Raw genomic sequence first — 12458 nt, 5'->3', positions numbered from 1 at the left:
GATAATGAAGATAAATATTGCAAGATTGATCACTTTTCATATATTGTGTGTCATATAATTAATTAACCTAAGCAAAGTAATCCAAAGAATTAGCAAGACTTTGGGATGAGAAAACTCTTGAGAAACATCAGTGTTATTGTGAAAGTCTACAAATGAAGATTTATGGCTGTGTTAAATATACAGTTAATTGCTTGGTGATTAAAGTGATCATGAAGGTAGTAAGTGAGGTGGATGGTGTGGGTGTTGTTGGTAGTGAAGGTGATTGTGGTGGTATTGTTGTTTAGCCCAGTGTCAGCCTTGATCAAGGCAACCTATGATCAAAGATGGCTCAGCCATGACCAACCCTTTCTTTTTACAGTTGCATGTTTTAGATATAGTTATATGGTGCAGTCTGATGACTGCAAGTATGCCTAGAAACTATAAGTAACCATAAGAAAAATCTGTAGTTTATATTACTTTAGCAATGATATTAAATAGGGTGTTGGGTGAAACTGAAATTTATATATATTATACAGTTCTATATTTAAGAGATGAGGAATTATTTACATTATTTACATTTGACGGATATTTCTCCTCATCTTGTTTGTTGTTAACACAATGTTTTGGCTGATATACCCTCCAGCCTTCGTCAGGTGTCTTGGGGAAATTTCGAACCTGGGTTCTCATTCCTAACGATGTTACTATTATTATTATATTATTATTATTACTATTATTAATCAGGTTCGAAATTTCCCCAAGACACCTGACGAAGGCTGGAGGGTATATCAGCCAAAACGTTGTGTTAACAACAAACAAGATGAGGAGAAATATCCGTCAAATGTAAATAATGTAAATAATATATATTATAGTTCATATTACTTTATACAGGTGCAACGATGGCTGTATGTACAGGTGCAGAGGTAGCTACGTGGTTAAGAAGCTCACTTTGCAGCCATATGTTGTGGGTTCAGTCTCTCTGCATGGCTCCTTCGGTAACTAAAACTTTCCGAGGTGGTGCACTAGCATGGTCACAGTCCAATGACTGAAACAAATAAAAGCTAAAAGATATACATTACTCTACACATTTATATCAGTGTTATATATTTTTTTATGCTGTTGTCAAACACTATGACTACAGAGAGTGAGTCGGCGCTTAGTCATTAAGAGGTGATAGAACCAGTTAACATTGCTCAGACACATCTGATACTCTGGCTTGATTGTAGTATCTTCGGTTTTAAGAATGGGAATTATTGTGTTGTTGTCCAAGCTGTTATTGTCTATAATTTTGCACAGACAAAGTACTGAAAGATGACCTCAGGATGCTGAACTTTTCAGACGAGATGATAAAGGACTGAGATACCTGGCACTTTGCTGTACTCAAGAAGAGTTGTACTCCACAGGAGAAGTGTTAAGATTGCTCCCCGTGGCAAAGAAGATTGGCCTGCAAGAGTCCTGTGTCAGTGCCATGTAAAAGGCACTCACACTGGTGCCATGTTAAAAGCACGCAGCACATTGTAAAGTGTTTGGTGTTTGGGAGAGCATCCAGCCATAGAAACCATGCCAAATCAGACTGGAACCTGGTGCTGGTTGGACAAGAGTGGGAAAGCAGCTGGAGAACTCGATGACAATACATATATATGTGTGTGTGTGTGTGTGTGTGTGTGTGTGTATATATATATATATATATATATATATATATATATATATAATATGTGTGTGTGTGTGTGTATAAAACTACTCCAAATCATTGTTAGAGTGTTTGTATAAGTGAAGTCTGGACCAGCTAGTTTGTACTGGCACCAAGTTGTATAAGTTGTAATAATGAAGTCAAATCAAAAGGTAAACTGAGGAAGGTTTTACATAATGGATGCTTTTCCTATTATATATGATGAAGACCTGAATCACATGTATTAAATGATTTGAAAATATCACTATTTGGTTTTACTTCATTTGACAGTTTGGATAAAAGGAAAAGGAAACACAATATCCCATTCATGAATAAAAGTATTTAAATAAATCAAAAAATATCAACTAGATTATGGCTGGGAGATAACAATTTACTCAAAATACCTGCCCTCAGCTTCCATCGAGGCCTCAAGACAGCTCCAGAACCTGGTGCATACATTCCTCACTGTGTCCTTGGGAAGATCCTTGTTCTTGGTGACAGCTCAGCCTCAAGTTTGCATGCAGAGAAGTTGGTGTCTTTCTCAACCATGCCCTACACATAGTAATCCACAAGATTACAAACAGTGGAATCAGGAAGCCAGAAATTGAGGCTGGTGAAGTCATAGAAATTCTCCAACAACCACTTGTAACTCTATCCAGAGATATACCAAGGAGCTGAATCTTGCTGCCACACATATGGCCTTCCAGCAGCAACCCTCTCCAGGCAAGGTTTGACTGCAGTCTCCAGCAGCTCCACATAGCCATCTGAACCGAGTCTAAGGCCTGCTTCAAAGATGTGGGGATGAATTCCCGTGTGCGGACACTTTCAGAATGCCTAGTGTGTCTCTTTTTGCTGGCCATGGCTTCTTAGTCTCCATTGCAGTTGTCCATGTTCATTGAGCAGCAGTCATGATGTTTGCATTTTGATATCCTGTGCAGATCATCATGATATAAATAACGCTTTTCCAATATTCAGATGGTTCCAGTCCTCCATGTTAGCCAGCTGTTTCTCAACTACTACATAAATTTTTATGCTCTTCACTGCTGTTTACTGTTCACCAATAAATCATGAGGATCCTAAAGAATAAAAAGGAGGCAGAAAAATCATTAAATTTAACCCGGACACCTGCTACATAAGAATATATTTATCTGGTCATCCCATAAGTTCTGTCTGAATTTTGAATAAAGATAACAAGTGATCAAATGTTATATTTAATTGAAATTTAATCATCAATGTACTTTCCTTGATTATCTAAGACTTCCTTCTATCTATTTACAAGCTTTTTAATCCCATCAATGTAAAACTCTTTTGGTTTCAAAGTGAAGAACTCTGAAATGTCAGTTTTGACCTCCTCCTGGCTTGTGAAAGTTATGTCCCCCAAATGATTCTGTAAACTACGAAACAAATGGTAGTCTCAAGGAGCAAGTTTGGGAGAATAAGGTGGATGAGGAATTTTTTCCCAACCAAGCTCTTCAATCTTCTGTGATCTGATCTTTGCAGTGTGGGGTCACACATTGTCCTGATGAAACATCACTCCTTTTCAATTCACTAAAGAGGGCCTTTTTTTCTTCAAAGCTTGGTTCAAACACTCTAATTACTGACAGTAGACTTGAGCATTGATTGTTTCATTCGGTAGTAACAATTCAAAAGGAATTACTCCTTTGCAATCCCACTAGAAAGAGAGAAGAACCTTTTTTCCATGAAGTTCCCTTCTCGGTTGTGGTTGAGTTTTTTCCCTTTTACCAAGCCACTGTTTACGACATTTAACATTTTGATAGAACATCCATTTTTCATTACCAGCCACAAGTCATTCCAAAAAGGCTGAAATGAGTTTGCGAAAATGGAGAGAAGGGCAGTTGTCAACTCAGGATTTGCAGTTGCTTTCAGATAATTCATGAGGCACCCATTTTTGAAGTTGTTGAAGATGACAATGAACAGTTGTATGGTTTGAACTAAGCTTTATTGCCAATTCTTCAACTGATAATGCAGGATTTTCTTCAAGTAATGCCTCAAGGGGCTTATCATCAAACTCAATTGGACGTCCTGTTTGATCTTCATCTTCAAGGCTGAAATCTCCACTTCTGAATTTTGCAAACCATCTTCTGCAAGTTCTTTCATTCAAGCATTCTTTCTCATAAACTGTGTGTATGTTTCGCGTCGCTTTGGCTGCAGAGTTTCCTTTTTGTGCCTCAAATGGACACTTCCATGTTAGAAAGGGTTTTACTCAAAGGAATTTTAATTCTATTATTCTTTAAGATAATATTTAATTAGTTTAAATGTACACACATGCATAAAAATAATTTTTAATTCCATTAAACATTCTAAAATACTATCAAACTTCATTCAATTTAAAAAATGGTAAAATTGGACAGAACTTATGGGATGACCTGATATATAGCAGAGAATTCTGCCAATATTTATAGTATGAAAAATATATTCTAACTTATCTGGAATATTGGTTTCAAATTTCGGCACAAAGCCAACAATTTTTTTGTTGGGGGGGGGGGGGGGGAACCAAGTAAATTAAATTGACTCCTGTACTTGACTGGTACTTACTTTATCAACTCCCAAAATTTGAAAGGCAAAATCAGCCTTGGGGGATTTTGAACTCAGAACATAGAGACAGATAAAATGCTGCTAAGCATCTCGCTCAGTGTGCTAATGATTCTGCCAGCTCACTGTCTTACTTATCTGAAATATTGATAGATTAATTAATTATCTGGAATATTGATAAGTTGTTATTGCTACTGACATCTAATTAACACAAGAAAGGGAGCTTTGTTCCATATATTCAATTATATGTGAACGTTGTCAGATCTTGCTTCTCAACAGGTGAAGTATATGTGCTTTTAGTATCACACTAGTTTTACCACTGTTTTAAGAGGATGATGAAGTCTTTTTTAATGAGCTGGATGTGGTTTATAACATTTGTGTGAGCAACACCATTCCAAATATGGGGCAGTACTGTAATGTAGGACATATCGCCTATATATCTATTCTTTTATTTTTTTATTCTGTTACTTGTTTCAGTCATTAGACTGTGGCCATGCTGGGGCACTGCTATGAAGAATTTTATTTGAATGAATCAACCCCAGTACTTTAATTTTTTTAAAGCATGGTACTTATCCTATTGGTCACTTTTGCCAAACCACTAAGTTATGGGGCCATAAATGCACCAACACTGGTTGTCAAGCCATGATGGTGGACAAACATGGATACACACACACACACTCACATATGTATATATATATATATATATATATATATACACAGTGGGTGATGGGTAAATTGTTGCCATATTATATTTTTTATTTCACGCATTGCTTGATTTTAAATTTACTGACTACACAGTATAGTAGGGTCAATTGAGCACCATCTGTGAGAAAGACAGCACCCTGGTGCAATTCAGTCTGCCAGAAATTTGGAAACGACATGCTGTACTGCTTGGCATTCATGCCAGAAGCTCCAGTACGAAACGGTGGAAGCTCCAATACAAACATGTACCAATACAGACATGTACTGAGAGTGATAAAAATCAAACATTCAGTCAACATCATGATGTTTGGAGTGATCACTAGTGTTGGTGACATTATGCCTCCAGTCATCTTCCCACATGGCCTCAGGCTCAACACGGAGGCCTACATCAAGTACCTGGAGGAGGTAGTGCTGCCCTGGGTCAAGAGGGTGGCTGCTGGAAGACCCTACATCTGGCAAAAAGACTCTGCACCATGCCACATAAGCAGGAGAACCAAGTCATGGCTGTCAGACAATTTCTGCAACCACATCACTCCTAACATTTGTGTGGAGTGCAGTTGAGTGAGAGACCAGCAAAACTCCTTGTAACACCAAAGATGAACTGAAGGCAAGGATTATGGCAGCATTCACCAACTTAAACTAGGAGGCCATCTAAATGAATCACAGGAGATTCTGAAGTTGTCTGGAGGCTGTGGTTGAAGCCAATGGTGATTTTATTAGACAAATTTACTCTTTAGTATTTCAAGATATTTTTGTGCAATTTTGGTGAATATATTTGTTAAAATGAGATGTCAGTTTTATTTTCATTTTTGCATAATTTAGATAATTTATTAATTGCATCCTATATACATATATATATATATATATATACACACATACATATATATACTAGAGTAAGCACATAAATGTGAAACAAGGTGGTCAAAATAGTATTTGAATACCAGAGGTAGAATAATATGCTTTATTAATAAAGCTGCAAAGACATCACAAAAACTGGTACTCAGAGTTTCACATTCATCGGACAGTTTTGGCTGAGACAAATGGCAATGGGAAACTGTCCGACAAACAGGAACATGAAATTCTGAGTAACAGTTTTTGTGATGTCTTTGCAGCTTTATTAATAAAGTATATATATGTTAAAGTCTGTCATACCGGCCATGATGAAATACCACAAGGTATAGAAAATACGTATTCGCCTTTATATATTTAATCCTTTATATTGAACACTCAATATTTCATATATTCAATAAGACATATTCCATATATTCAATAAGACATTCAATACTTTATTTCATTGTACCATCCATTTTTATATTATATATTGTATATTCTATATTCTATATCCCACATTAATTTTACAAGAATATAAATAAAACATAAAAAACAGACAGAGTTGGAACTCTTTTAAATAAAATAATATATTCCTCTATATACAATCATACAAAACCCCTTTTTTTTGTATTTATTTTTACTCACACACACACACACACACATATATATATATATATATATATACAACAGGCTTCTTTCAGTTTTTGTTTACCAAATCCACTCACAAACAAAGCTTTGGTCAGCCTGAGGCTATTGTAGAAGACACTTGCCCAAAGTGCTATGCAGTGGTACTGAACTCAGGACCATGTGGTTGGGAAGCAAACTTCTTACTATGCAGCCACTCCTGTACCTATATTGTATTTATTGTATATTTGTTTTAATATCTTACCCACATATCTGCCATATTTATGTTTTCTTGATATCTTGTTCAGATGTCTTCTATATTTTTATCTTTTCCCAGTTGCAGTTATTGAACTGTGGTCATGTAGGGGCATCGCCTTGAAGGATTTTAGTCTAGCAAATTGATCCTTGTACTTGTTTTTTTATTTATAAAGCCCAGCATTTATTCTGTAGTTGTCTTTTGCCAAACAGCTGTTACAGGATATAAACAAACTAACACCAGTTGTTAAGCAGTGGTGGGGGACAAAAACATACTTTCTCTCTCTCTCTCTCTCTTTCTTTCTTTTACACACATACGCACATATACGACAGACTTCTTACGGCTTATGTCTACCAAATCTACTAACAAGGCTTTAGGTGGCCTAAGGCTATATTAGAAGACATTTTCCCAGGGTGCAACAGAGTGAGACTGAACCCAAGATTACATGGTTGAGATGCAAGCTTCCTAACCACATAACCATGTTAATATCTTGCCTACATGTCTACCATATTTATCTACTATTTCTGAATGCCTTGTTTACATATTCTTCTTATTCATCTGCATTCTCATAACGCTCATGTTTTCCATATTTAACCATGTTTTCTTAACATCCAGGCCACATGTTGTACACGTTTTTTTGCATCTCTTGCCAATCGATACATTTTTCATATTCCTGAGATATTTTCTCAAGCATTTTCATTATCTTGCCTATGTTTTTAAATTCATATATTCTAAATATTTAAAATGTGTTTCCATTTCTTCTGTCAGGTATGGACTGTCCTACTGGGCTATGTCATAATGATAGCATTGTACTGGAAACCAGAAAACAACAACCAACTACAATATTTATCCATTCCTGTATGGGTATTATTTGTGCTTCATCTCTGTTCTTCTGCTGGCTCACTCAGTGCACCAATCTTCATTCTGGCAGTAGCTATGCTGGCTATTGGCTATGTGTCAGAGGTGAATCAAGCAAAAGCAGAAAAGGGTGAAATCTCAGGTAATCACAATTTATCATTTTTTATCATTTGACCTAGTGGTTTTCAACCAAGGTCCATATAGCCCCTGAGAGTCCATATAAGATTTTTTTGTGAGCCACTAGAGCAAAATAGTAATGAAAGGGGTTAAAAAAAACAGGTGAGAATCACGGATCTAATCAAGATGTATGATTTTGGAGAAAAGTCACTAAAATTTAAATCATCATCATTTATTGCAAGAAACAGTTATGTTTCTTTCTGTAACACTTAACATAGTTGAACATGTTTCTTGCTAATGTATGCAAGTGAACGTGTGAAAAACAAAATAGGAATTTTGAAAGAAGTAACTATAAAACTAGTTTTTAAAACATCAAATGGCTATGGGGTCTACCAGAATAAAATAGTAATCAAAGGGGTCTATAGGTAAAAGATGGTTGAGAACCACTGATTTAACCCTTTAGCATACAAATTAGTCTGTCTAATGTATTACTTATTATTTACACATTTAAAAAATTAATTTTGCATTATCTCATAGCTTTGAGATTTTGATGATGAAATTGATTATATTTAGAATGACATTGTAGGGTTAGTGTGAGAGGCCAGATCTGACTAGTTTGAATATAAAATAGGTAGAATATTTAAGTTGAATTTGGCCTGTTTAAATGCTAAAATGTTAACTGAGTGTATTATTGCAGAATTCATCAATACTCTTCCCTCTAGTTGTGGAATGACCACTTGTGGCTTTCTTAACAACACAATACTCTTGTCATAGAATTTTTGTGGAAGAATATGGAATTGGGTTTTCCCATTGCTTTCCTCTGGGTGTCATTTTTTTTAAAACACATTATCTTGTCAGCTATTGTCAATTCTGAGAGAGAGGGAGAGAGAGAGAGAGAGAGAGAGAGAGAGAGAGAGATTGTGTGTGTGTGTGTGTGTGTGTGTGTGTGTGTGTGTGTGCGCATGTGCATGTGTGAGAGATGAAAGAGAAGAAAGAGAAATTGATCCCAGGGTACTTTATTAATGTTAAAGGATGAAAGGCAAAATTGACCTTAGCAGAATTTGAAGTCAGTGTGTGTGTAGAGAGAACTGGAACAAATACCACAAGGCATTTTATCCAATGCTGTGACAACTTTTTCTTATTTGCCATTTTATTTAAACCCTAGCATGAAGTTGAGCTATCCAGTAAACCTCTCCTGAAAAATAAGTACAGAATGGTCAGCTTACTATCCTTACAAGCACACACGCATACGCATGCATCAAAAATTAACTGTATTCTAGAATATATATCCATGTAGATCACCATCATCATCACCACCATAATAATAATAATAATGATAATAATAATAATAATAATTATTATTATTATTATAATATGTTTTATGACATATATATTTGATGTTATTCAATATCTCCAGCTCTGTATGATTCTATTTAATATGTTTGTACAGCTATATATATTTGAGGCTATTCAATATGTCCAAGCACATATACTCAAAGCTATTCTATATTTCAATATCTCTTATTATACATTCAATGATATTCAATATATCTGTCCAAATATATATGATGTTATTCTTGATATCAAGCTTCGTCCTATATTAGATTTAATAGCCATTGCTATCAAAAGTAGTCCGTCCATTTCTTTTATTCTCTATAGATAGCTGAGGTTCTGTACAAGCTAAAAAACTGGAGTGCAGTCTACTTATCATTTATATAGCAGAATAATAATGGTACTAAGAACAATATTAAGGACTTTTCAACAAGCAGGCAAGTGTGATTGTGTGGTAAGAAGCTTGTTTTCAGTCCCACTGTGTAGCACTTTGGCTGAGTGTCATCTAGTATACCCTTGGGTCAACCAAAGCTTTGAGTGGATTTGGTAGATGGAATCTGAAAGAAGTCCGTCATATGTATGTGTATTTCTTTATGTCAGTGTTGGTATGCTTACATCCCCATAACTTAGCAGCTCAGTAAAAAGACCAATAGAATAAGTACCAGGCTTTAAAAAAAGAATGAAAGTACTGGGGTTGATTTATTCAACTAAAAATTCTTCAAGGCGGTGCCCCAGCATGACAGCAGCCTAGCGACTGAAACAATAAAAGATAAAAGATGTGGTAAGAAGTTTGCTTCCCAACCACATGGTTCCTGGTTCAGACTCACTGTGTGACACTTTGGGCAAGTGTCTTATACTATAGCTTCAGGCTGACCAAAGCCTTATGAGTGGATTTGGTAGAAGGAAACTGAAAGAAGCCTGTCATATGCATGTGTGTGTGTCTTTGTGTCTGTGTTTGTTTCTCTCACCTACTACTTGACAATTGGTATTGGTGTGTTTATATCTCCATAACTTGTGGTTTGGCCAAAGAGACCGATAGAATAAGTACCAAACTTTAAAAAAATGCAAAAAGTCCTGGAGTCGACTGATTCAACTAAAAATTCTCCAAGCCAGTGCCCCAGCATGACCACAGTCCAATGACTGAAACCAGTAACAAATAAAAGATAAAAGATTACCACAGCAATAATAATAATTGTTTCTAGTTCAGGCACAAGACTAGAATTTTTGAGGAGAAGCAGGTCATTCCATTACTATTGATCTTAGTACTTGACTGGTACTTCATAAGGGTGACAACCAAAGTTGACCACAGTGTTATTTGAACTCAACATGTAGAGAGCAGCAAGTACTGCGAAGTATTTTTCCCAATGTAACAATTCTGTCATTCTGAAATAAACTTGACTGCTCTCACAAACAAGAATACTAAAAATGAACCCAACTGCTCTCAAAAATTAAGTAAAAAAAAACAGAAAAATAATCCAGAATCTTTGTCCAGTACCTGATCAATCCTAATGGTAGTCATGGAATGTGAAGGTGGGTGTGCGGGCTGTGTTTGTAATGCTGTGTATGTGTCGTCTATAGTGAAAAATTTATCCATGCATGAAAGAAAATGGAAAGGACCTGCATATGGTGCTGTTAACAGAGATTTAACAACATCGTTGCGCACAAAAATGTGAATCCAAGAAGTAAAGCTTCCTTTAAGGCAGGGCTAGAAATGCAATTGTCAAGTAGGTAAGAGGTTTTAAACGGGAGCGATATATTCAAAATTAGTAAAACTAAAAACTGTCAAGGATAAATTAAATCTATTATTGTTACTGAATATGTTAGTGTTATTTAATTTCTGAATGGTTTTGCTGCTGTTTGTTTATGTAGTTTGATTTCTTTATCCATCAGTTTCTACTAAGATAAAAACGCGAATAAAATTAATAATAGAGAAATGAAAATAAAACTTTGGAAGCAGCAACGCTGCCATAGCTTAGGTGGAAACCATGAGTGTGCTTTCAAGGAAGGTAATCAGAGAAAGACTTGAAAATCAACATAAGATTGTAATACTTCATGTAAAGTAAATATAACAAATAATCCAGAATCCTTGCCTGACACCAGATCGATCCCAAAATCTAATCAGTTTGTGCCAGTCACAAGGCCAAACATCTCTGAAAGTTTCATCTGAATCCATCCAGTGGTTCTTGAGATATTTTGTCCATGGACAAACAAACAAACATGACTGAAAACAATTCCTCCGCCTTCACTAAGGTGGAGGTAATAATAATCCTTTCTACTATAGGCACAGGGCCTGAAATTTGGGGGCAGGGATAAGTCAATTACATCAACCCCAGTGCTCCACTAGTGCTTATTTTATTGACCTCAAAAGGATAGGCAAAGTCAACTCTGGCAGAATTAGAACTCAGAACGTAAAGACGGTTAAAATGCTGCTAAGTATTTCACCTGGCATGCTGATGATTTTGCCAGCTCATCGACTTAATAATAATAATAATAATAATAATAATAATTTCTTGCGCATTTAATAGTAATGATGGTTTCTGCCATAGACACAAGACCACCAATTTGTGGTATAGTTGCTTATATTGATCTCCTTAATTGAATGATGATAATAGCGGTATTAAAATTGATTACTAACATAGGCACAAGGACATAAATTTTAGGAGAGGGACATTGATCAAATTAACTGCAGTACTTTACTGGTATTAATTTTTATGAACTTCAGAAAGATGAAAAGCAAAATCAACTTCAGAAAAATAATAATGATGGTGATGATGATGATAATGATGATGAAAACAACAACAATTTCTAACACAAGTAAAAGATCACAAAATTGACAGTGGGTAATCATTTCGATATATGATTGCTACTTGTTTTGTTAATGCCAGAAAGATGAAAGTTAAAGCTGACAACATCACTAGAATTAAACTGAGAATGTAAAAGGCAAAATGCAAGGGCAGGAAAAGGAGGTTAGAAAGAGGAATGGGGAAAAGGTGTCAAAGAGATATAGTAAGATGAAAAAGAAATGTATGAAATTAAAAATTTTTAAAAAATGAAAACCAGAGGCTGAACAGGTTAGTAGCCAGTTGAACTAGATACAGGCAACAGGTAAGAAAACTAAATAGGAATAAATTGCAGAAGCAAATAACAATTTGCAGCCACATAGTTGGGGTTTGGTCCACTGCACAGCATCTTGAGCAAGTGCCTTTTACTATAGCCCCTGGCCAACCAAATCCTTGTGTGCAGATATGGTAGACAGAAACTGAGAGAAACCTTTTACACAAACACACACACTCACTTACACACACACATACATACATGTACCAAAAATTATATCATTACCTTGATACTCTATGAACTGAGTTCCCTGTTAACAGGCACATCATCAAAATAAAATGAATATGAGCTTGCCAGGATTCGAACCTGGAATCTTTTTATCCATATTCAGACATGTTATCCATTGTACCACAAGCTCTGATGACATAAGCACATCAACACCAGTTGCCAAGCAGTGGAGTGGAGACAAACACACATAAAGAACAC

At 35.7% G+C, this 12458-nt stretch overlaps 1 protein-coding gene across 15 annotated transcripts in view; it reads left to right on the top strand.

Moving 5' to 3' along the window:
* LOC106883961 (transmembrane protein 245) overlaps window positions 1-12458 on the top strand; it is a 501684-nt gene that overhangs the window by 66408 nt on the left and 422818 nt on the right. For all 15 annotated transcript variants that reach the window (XR_016241093.1, XR_016241092.1, XM_089349237.1 and 12 more), the window contains exon 2: window positions 7380-7611. Coding sequence is in view for 13 of the 15 variants with exons in the window: in XM_089349237.1 (XP_089205363.1) it covers window positions 7380-7611 (232 nt within the window). In the remaining 2 variants the exon portion in view is untranslated. The remainder of the gene's footprint in view (window positions 1-7379; window positions 7612-12458) is intronic.

This window comes from Octopus bimaculoides, chromosome 3, assembly GCF_046866305.1.
Source record: "Octopus bimaculoides isolate indiv1 chromosome 3, ASM4686630v1, whole genome shotgun sequence".
Classification (NCBI taxonomy): domain Eukaryota; kingdom Metazoa; phylum Mollusca; class Cephalopoda; order Octopoda; family Octopodidae; genus Octopus; species Octopus bimaculoides.
The sequence above is the reverse complement of the archived record's forward strand: the minus strand, read 5'-3'. Positions and strand labels throughout refer to the sequence as shown.